General features: G+C 36.1%; 3 protein-coding genes across 8 annotated transcripts; 1 reads left to right on the forward strand and 2 right to left on the reverse strand.

Annotated features, from left to right (window-relative positions):
* Positions 1-307: 307 nt before the first annotated feature.
* Positions 308-3,134, forward strand: LOC107994437 (chitin deacetylase 1). Of its 3 annotated transcripts, none has more exons than XM_017051372.3 (10): positions 308-447; positions 813-950; positions 1,018-1,122; positions 1,231-1,377; positions 1,451-1,633; positions 1,725-1,863; positions 1,944-2,065; positions 2,124-2,353; positions 2,428-2,598; positions 2,664-3,134. In XM_017051372.3, exons 1-10 carry the CDS (start codon positions 405-407, stop codon positions 2,940-2,942), a joined length of 1,557 nt encoding a protein of 518 aa, XP_016906861.1. In that variant the 5' UTR covers positions 308-404; the 3' UTR covers positions 2,943-3,134. The 3 variants fall into 3 exon arrangements, with proteins under 3 accessions (XP_016906861.1, XP_061938483.1, XP_028520759.1); XM_028664958.2 differs by lacking the exon at positions 308-447 and adding an exon at positions 477-748; XM_062082499.1 differs by lacking the exon at positions 308-447 and adding an exon at positions 476-748 and having other exon boundaries at positions 813-1,122.
* On the reverse strand, positions 2,996-3,949 carry LOC107994478 (U6 snRNA-associated Sm-like protein LSm7). Of its 2 annotated transcripts, XM_017051435.3 has the most exons (4): positions 3,789-3,918; positions 3,687-3,698; positions 3,438-3,621; positions 2,996-3,369 (listed from the first exon to the last, which is right to left on the reverse strand). In XM_017051435.3, exons 1-4 carry the CDS (start codon positions 3,792-3,794, stop codon positions 3,230-3,232), a joined length of 342 nt encoding a protein of 113 aa, XP_016906924.1. In that variant the 5' UTR covers positions 3,795-3,918; the 3' UTR covers positions 2,996-3,229. The 2 variants fall into 2 exon arrangements, with proteins under 2 accessions (XP_016906924.1, XP_016906941.1); XM_017051452.3 differs by lacking the exon at positions 3,687-3,698 and having other exon boundaries at positions 3,789-3,949.
* Positions 3,950-4,136: 187 nt separating this feature from the next.
* LOC107994449 (uncharacterized) lies at positions 4,137-7,727 on the reverse strand. 3 transcript variants are annotated; one of them, XR_003696714.2, is made up of 7 exons: positions 7,427-7,727; positions 6,793-6,824; positions 6,601-6,711; positions 6,295-6,505; positions 5,864-6,220; positions 4,772-5,749; positions 4,137-4,691 (listed from the first exon to the last, which is right to left on the reverse strand). XR_003696714.2 is itself a non-coding variant. In XM_017051410.3 (7 exons), the coding sequence occupies exons 4-7, from the start codon at positions 6,636-6,638 to the stop codon at positions 5,306-5,308; spliced, it is 1,050 nt and encodes a 349-aa protein (XP_016906899.1). In that variant the 5' UTR covers positions 6,639-6,711; positions 6,793-6,824; positions 7,035-7,082; positions 7,214-7,722; the 3' UTR covers positions 4,137-5,305. The 3 variants fall into 3 exon arrangements, 2 of the variants coding, with proteins under 2 accessions (XP_016906899.1, XP_016906874.1); XM_017051410.3 differs by adding an exon at positions 7,035-7,082 and having other exon boundaries at positions 4,137-5,749; positions 7,214-7,722; XM_017051385.3 differs by having other exon boundaries at positions 4,137-5,749.
* Positions 7,728-8,021: the final 294 nt, after the last annotated feature.

The raw sequence follows: 8,021 nt of genomic DNA on the forward strand, positions 1-8,021 counted from the left end.
GATTTAAGATAAATAATCCAAAATAACTGCAATAATTCAAGTATATTTTTATCGTGCAACACTCATCCGGAAATCGATTAATCGCCAAATCTCAAAGTTCACGTACACGTAAGCCAGCTAAAATACAAAACTAGGATTTATCAAGCGGAAAATTTATACGCGATAAATCCATTTTATTTTACTTTTGTACGACGAAACAATTCAACGGCGGTATTTTATAGAAAAATTTGAACGAATCGGATCCCCCTTACAGACTCGTGTGAAAATAAGTAAAGCGGAAGATGAACGGCCAAGCGAATATGCTCATCATATAAGGCTCGTTTCTGGAGTAAGGTGTCAGTTGGAAAGTGCGAGCTCTCGTACCAAGAACGAGAATCGAAACGTCTCGATCTAAAGCGATCGATATGAAGTTGCGTTCTCTCTTCCTCCTCGCGGCCCTCCTCTCCGGTGAGTTTCATTTCTTACGATAATTATCGATCGATACGAATTCCAACTCGATACTTCGTTATCCTAAATGATATCAAAACCACGGAATAATATTTATACGCTTTCTTTTTTCGCGACGAAAATAGCCGGGCGTGAAGAGATTTTTCTCGAATTGTTCTCGAAAAGAGTCGTGAAAGTTTTATAGAGCGTAGAGCTGGCTAGTTTGTTGTTTCGTCGCAAATTTGGAACAATACGCAATACTCGTTTCGTCCTATATATCCGTCCAAACGTATTTATAAGTTTCTCGCGGAGAAAAATATCTGTACGGAGATACAAGTTATTCCTGGCTCGTGCACGAGGCTTGATTGAATTTCCGTATATTTCAGGCGGCGCGTCACGGGGCGACGACGAGAAGTCGGAAGACGCACCGTGCATCCACGATAACAAGTTCTATCGTAATCCGAATTCGCCGGCGCACAACGTTTGGTCGCCGACCGAGTGTGCCAAGTATTATCTCTGCTTGGGTAATTGTCCCGATTACGTTTCGCGCGTCGAGAATAATTTTTCAACCGGCCTCCTTTCCACCGACAGACAACGAGGTGTTCGAGTTCAGATGCTCCCAGGGATTGTTGTTCGACGTTTCCAGGCAGGTGTGCGACTTCAAAGCGAACGTCGACAACTGCGACGTGATGTCAGGTATGACTTTTGACTAGAAAGAGAAAAGAGAGAAGGAAGAAGATAAAGAAAGTAGAAAAGTATTGCCGGCTCCGGATGGTGATTTGGAACTTTTTAAGCGTTTTACAGAGACGCGACCGCCCAGACCGCTTCTCGAGCACGGTGACTGCAAGGAGAGACATTTGGCTTGCGGCGACGGCACGTGCTTCCCGGCAGCGCACTTTTGCGACGGAAGTGTCGACTGTCCCGACGGCTCCGACGAGGGTGGCTGGTGCAGTAAGGAGAAGCCTATTCGTTATTGCTCCATGTATATACGCACGCATGTACGCGTTGTATTTTATCGATATAGGTGTTCGAAACGACCCGAACGGGGCGTTGCCTTGCGATTCGAAGGAGTGTCGTCTGCCGAATTGCTGGTGTTCCGAGGACGGGACGGTGGTCCCTGGTAATTTGACGGCGTCGACGGTGCCCCAGATGATATCCATCACCTTCGACGACGCGGTGAACGCGGAAAATTTCGAACTTTTCTCCAGTAGGAAGCTGCGTTATTAACAAGAAAATTAGATAGTTATTTAAATTCAGTGAAAGTTGGTCTCATTTCCTCTCTCTCTTTCTCCTTTTAGAAATTTTCTCCAACAATAGGAAAAATCCAAACGGTTGCCCCGTTCGAGCAACTTTCTACGTCAGTCATCAGTACACGAATTACAGAGACGTTCAGTATCTGTGGAATACAGGCCACGAAATCGCCGCCCATTCCGTCACGTAAAAGAATAGCTGCTGTTGGAATTAATCATTTATATGAATATATGTATATATAAATCGTCATCTTTTTAATCGTACAGGCATCGAGGGCCGGAAGAATGGTGGTCGAGTAACGCTACCATCGAAGATTGGTTCGACGAAATGGTTGGTTTGGCGAATATCATTAACAAATATGCTGCGGTTCGTTTAGAGGATATTAAAGGTAGACGACAACTCGTTATAGAAAACACTGTGAAAGCTCGCTAAAGAATAATCGATAGGTTTAAGGGCCCCCTTCTTACGAATCGGATGGAATCGACAATTTCTGATGATGTCTGAATTTGGATTTGTATACGATTCGTCCATACTGGTTCCGTTTTCCGACGTGCCAGTGTGGCCCTACACGCTGGACTACAAACCGCCCCACAATTGCGTAGATTTGGAACAATTTTGCCCAACTCGTGCGTATCCAGGTTTATGGGAACTTCCGTTGAATCAACTTTTAGCAGGCGTAAGTTTGCAAGTAAATGAATATGTGTATATATATATATATGTAGAGATAAGAAAAGTTAAATTATGCTTCAGCAATATACTTGTACGAGGATGGATTCGTGTCCTTCAGATTTATCGGGCGAAGAGATATACAAAATATTGATGCTGAATTTTAAGAGGCATTACCTGAGTAATCGTGCGCCTCTAGGTTTGCACTTACACGCGTCATGGTTTCAAAATCCATCGTACTTTTACGCGTTTACCGTAAGTGTTGGGTACTCGATATTTCTGTAATAATTGCTGTATCGTTCGTGTGGAATAATTTTCAGAAATTCATGGACGACGTGTTACGATTAAGCGACGTCTATTTCGTAACGAGTTATCAGGTGATCGAATGGATGCGTAAACCAACATCTTTAAGTGCGATCGAAACGTTCAAGCCTTGGCAATGCAATTTGCGTAAATTCCATTCGTTCGAATTGGCCTGTGATTTGCCGACCAGTTGCAAATTACCGAGCAAAGTTCTTAAATCGTATCGTTACCTCCATACGTGCTTCGAGTGTCCTAAGGAATATCCTTGGCTGAGAAATGAATTTGGAATGGAATGATTTTCGCACTCACGAAAAATCTGCGTTAATATAACACGCAAAATAAAAGCATGTGTTATTAAATTATTTATTTATTATAAAAAATGTGTGTATTTATATTTTTATACGAAAAATCATGTTTATTTGTTATATAAGTTTATATATAGTTTATACGATGTAAAATAAATTATATTTAGTTTCGTTATAAAAAAATTAGCTCAACTATATTATAACATACAAATCAGATTACTTAGCAAAATTTATTTTCTTATTAGAAGTATTAGATTAGAGAGAAAAGAAACTTTTTTTTAACCTTCTTGTTGTATAAAAGGATTTTGAATAGATTCCATCCCATCTACGGGACAAATAAGTACCACAGATGTACCTCTACACACGACCAAACCCAACATACGAGTATCTTGATTCAATTTGTACGGATCATCGGGATCTAAGGAAACAAATTGAAATGAATATATATTTATAACGTGTAACCAGATTGATATTCCATTGAATTACCTCTGAGGTATTCTGTAGTATTATCAAGTACCAAGTTGAGAAGGGGGTCGTACCCTTTTAAGATTCCTGCTGCTTCCCTTCCACCAGCGAACTTTACTCTGATATTTTTCTCTAAATATTTCGACAGATCAAGTATACTCTCTTTCTTCTTTCTTTCTTTCGGTTCTCCGTGTGCATTCTGCTGCTATAAGGAACATAAAGAAGATTGAACGGCTTGCAGGTTATGTTGTTAAAATAACGAATCTTTACCTGTTTCGCCGCCTGTAAAACGAAACATATCAATCAAGATTCTCGATTGATTTTTTTTACAGATAAAGTTTTAGTGTCGAGAGTAATATTATTTATACTTACAGACATTGTTTGGCTTTTCTACAAACTGAGAATGTTACGCTACCGTACTAGTATACAAGTACGACGCATTTTAAACCGACGATTAATTTAGAGGTTAGATATCTTGTTTGAATTTTTCGAATATCGATTCTCGATTCTTTCCCGCGCTTTACCATCGTTTTAAACATAATTTAAAACGTATTCGTGATCATTGTTGTAAATGGAGAATATTCTAGCTATATTTCAAATGGACAAAGTAAAGGAAAGATCGTTAATGAATAATATAATGATAATTTGAACATCTTTATTACAATAACGTCAATTCTCATTCAAATGGTAACAATGGGAATACGGTAACAGTTGCAACAATTTCGTAAAAGCTTGAATTTATTTCATATCCGATTTATAAAAAAATACATGTTAATACATGATGTGTGAGTGAATGAGTAATACAGTTAAAGTGACTGTTTCTCATTTACGTCGTTAAGAATAAAGTTTGTGATTGTAACAAATATTTATTAAATCTTATGATTATGGAATGGGATCTCGATGACACGGCAGATTTATCGTTTTCTCTTAATTTGGCGCTTATTTCGATCTCACTTACTTCGTTACATGTAAGTTAATTATTTACTTACTTACTTACTTACTTATTTACTTACTTATTTACTTACTTACTTACTTACTTAAGTGTATCATTCGTAGCTTTTTTTTTCCTTTTTTTTCATTTCGATTAAAATTATCAATATTCAGCAATCGTTGTGCTTTCCCTTTATAATTTTTCTCTACCGTTCAATAAAATTGATATTATACATCGATTCATGAAAATTCGACTCTTTCCGTTTCATTCACACTCCAACTCATACCATTTTAACTTGTATATTGTCCTTAAATCCTTTCTGGCTGGCTGCTTTTGGATGGACACTGTATATTATTGTATACGATTAAAACTTATCGATGCAACAATTAAACAATAATACGTTTTATCATAACTTATAACTCACTTTTCATCGATACAATCGTTTAGGCAAAAATCAAATTCGATGTATAAAATATATAATATCGACGAAAATTTCAACAAGCAAGGTTTAAACATGTTTACATAAAATCTATCGTCGTAACAATTCATGTGTATTATTATTTTTCGTGTTTCTTTGAATGACTGTAAGTTGTAATTGTACGCACTATTTCACAGAGATTAAAGTTTACGTTATTATTTATTAATCTATATCGAATATCGATCGGTCTGAAAGATTCGCTAGAAAAAAGAAAAGATACGTCGGCGTGGACTGTCAGTGAAACGAAAAAATTAACTCACAGCGGTAAACGTTTCTCTTTTCTAGCAGGCAAATATTTGATTTTTGGACGAAATTAATTGCTGTAAATTTTAAACGTGATAACGACATTTCGTACAAAGTTAATAATAATAAGGAGTTTACCAGCCATATTAAAAAATATAGCACTCATTTAAAGTTAAGTTATTTGGAATAGGTTCTTTCCTTCGTATATAAGCACAAAACACATCGTTAAACGTATCGTCATGTTTGTTGTCGATCTTCTTCTTGTTCAGATAATAATGGAATGTTGTTCATCTGATCTACATTATTGCTTTCCGTTTCATCTTGTTCCGAAAGCAAAGGAACTACTTGCCGATTATTATTATCTGTTTCTGAAGGTCGTCTAGTTTGTCCGGGCAAAAAAGACATTGGTATCGTGCCCGAAGGTGTCGTCGGTGCTGATCGCGATAGCCATCGTCTAGTCTTGTTCTTTGAACTTGGAAGTCCTAATGGCATGTACATTTTTCCTCGCGTCCGTCTAGTTTTATAAGAGCCAATATCACCTGGACTTAGAGGCCGTTGCGTAGAGCCATTTGCATTCGATGTACATAAAACTTGAGGTCGATTTTGATAACAAGACAATACGGTACTATGTCCACCCGGTAGTTGGGGTAATTGCTGAATTTTATCTAACAATTCACGTAACTACAAAATAATATTATGCATTAAGAAAAATATATATATTTTTTATAATACATACATACATATATATATATATAATTTTATTTTAAAATATTATTTTTTAAACAAAACGAATACCTCTATTGTTGGACTAGTAGCCCGTGGTGGTGAACACGGAGATTGAGCAGCTAAACTCGATATGTCAGAGGTAGTCCTATGATTAGCCAATGATACAACGGATCCAACATCCATATTTTCCATTCTTGCACATTCTACTGCAGACAACTCGTCAACGCTATTGTTACACGAATACGGTGGTGGAATTATGGTATTTGCCTCGTTCACCATATTACACATAAAACTTGAACCTAATGAATCTAATGTGCTTGCATGTGAGAGTGATCTAAAATAACGCATTACAAATCCTGAAGTTCCTTTACCAGATCCTTCATCGTATCCAATGACTAATGGATATAGATTTGGTTTGGCTGTAACCTAAAAGATAAAAATACATGATATCAAAATATATAAATATTGTATCAATATTATGAATATATATATATATATACCTCATTATACGGAGGTGGTAATGCTTGAACAAAGGAACCAGAACGACTATAACGAGGTGGTGAGTACCAGGATACCGAAGATCCTCTATCGGAGGAAGTAAAATCTTCTACTATTTCTGGAGACCATGAACGATGACGAAATGAATGATGACGTTTCCATAACCAACAACCACATGCTGCTGCTATAGCCAATCCGACAAGCACTGCTGCCCTAATTAATTATTAAACATTGTTACACACATTGTTATAAAATGACTAATTAAAGAAAAATATAAAATGAAATGATAAAATTAAAAATTTACTGACCATAAATACCAATAAGTCCAAATCAAGAAATTAAACATGTCTGATGCAGAGTGCAGTTGAAATACTGTGTAACAACAGCCAAAGGAACAGCACTCTTTTGGAGGAGAACAGCTAAAAGATAAATCTAGTTTTTTCATCTATTTTAACACGATATAACAGTTTAAACGCAAAAGGGAAAGAATAAAAACTTACACGTGTCCCCCATTGCATAGCCTAGAAGACACCTGGATATCGGTAAAGAAAAAAAATAAATTGTTGTTATTAAATGAAAAAAAATATTACATTCAATTTAGTTTTATCTATTGCATGCAAATTTTTTCAAATATCTTGTGTAATATTTCCTATATAAATAAATCATTTGAAAAAATAACTAGATATTTAGAAAATTTATAATCAATTTATATCAAATAATATAATAGTGCCACGATACTTGCTATACCAAAATTCCATCGATATTCTCGTACCCTTCAGGGATCATCCGTCTATAAAAGATTGTTTCCGTCGCAAGAAAGCGTACGGTGCAACAACAATTAGTCGAACACCGTATTGGTTCGATGGAAAAAACATGGCATTTCGAGTTGTCATAGAAAAAATGGATATGGAAAAGACTTACGCATGAATGAGAAACACAACGAACAAGAGTTCATTGTCTAGACACGGACGAACCGTGCGTAAAACCAACGTATTGATCGACTTCGGGTCGAGCAGAATAGAACAAGGAGACACTGGTACACGAGATATGCGCTAACATTCTACGGGGCTATAGCATGCTGCAGTGGTATACGAGAGCTGCATCATTAGAACGTTTCTTCGTCGTCGCTCTTACTTGATCGACGAATAGTGTCAGGAGTACAGACATCACGAGCACATCGAACGCACGAGCTACAGCTTGCACCATAATCATAATTCTATCACGAAATGCATGCCACCGCGCCACCTTATATAGTTCGATTTTCTTTATTACATATCTACCAATAGCTTTCTTCTTTCCTGTTCTAATTTAAATTTTCGTGTCTTGCGCTTTGCGATTCTTACATCGTTTATTATATTCGATGTACCTATATTTTTTATGATTACAGAAATCCATTATTATTTGTTTGTTACGAAATATGCAAACTATGGAAATTCATTTCTAATGGTACAATACGATGTTGGCAAAGATGTACCACCAATCGGTAACCACCATTCGATTTCGATGTTTGTTGATAAGTTTTTTGACGATTAAAAAATTTCATAATTTTTAAATTTACATTAAATATTCGGAAAATGGAAAGAGTTATTTAATTTTAAATTTTTCATAATAAAATTTTATACAAAAAATGATCGTCAAAATTTATGACAGTATATAAAAAAAAAATTAGTTTTTCATTAATAGAAAAAAAAAATTCGATAATAATTCGATAATTTGGCGGTACATTTTT

The sequence above is a fragment of the Apis cerana genome, linkage group LG11 (assembly GCF_029169275.1).
Source record: "Apis cerana isolate GH-2021 linkage group LG11, AcerK_1.0, whole genome shotgun sequence".
Classification (NCBI taxonomy): domain Eukaryota; kingdom Metazoa; phylum Arthropoda; class Insecta; order Hymenoptera; family Apidae; genus Apis; species Apis cerana.

Bases quoted from the DNA above. Each gene is read 5' to 3' on its own strand.
- LOC107994437 (XM_017051372.3), top strand. From the start codon at position 405: ATGAAGTTGCGTTCTCTCTTCCTCCTCGCGGCCCTCCTCTCCG. The intron at 448-812 runs GTGAGTTTCATT...CGTATATTTCAG, and splicing joins CCTCGCGGCCCTCCTCTCCG to GCGGCGCGTCACGGGGCGAC. The intron at 1,634-1,724 runs GTAGGAAGCTGC...TTCTCCTTTTAG, and splicing joins AAATTTCGAACTTTTCTCCA to AAATTTTCTCCAACAATAGG.
- LOC107994478 (XM_017051435.3), bottom strand. The intron at 3,370-3,437 runs GTAATTCAATGG...TTGTTTCCTTAG, and splicing joins TACTACAGAATACCTCAGAG to ATCCCGATGATCCGTACAAA.
- LOC107994449 (XM_017051385.3), bottom strand. From the start codon at position 7,504: ATGATTATGGTGCAAGCTGTAGCTCGTGCGTTCGATGTGCTCGTGATG. The intron at 6,825-7,426 runs GTAAGAGCGACG...ACCGATATCCAG, and splicing joins TGACACTATTCGTCGATCAA to GTGTCTTCTAGGCTATGCAA. The intron at 6,506-6,600 runs GTCAGTAAATTT...ATAATTAATTAG, and splicing joins TGGACTTATTGGTATTTATG to GGCAGCAGTGCTTGTCGGAT.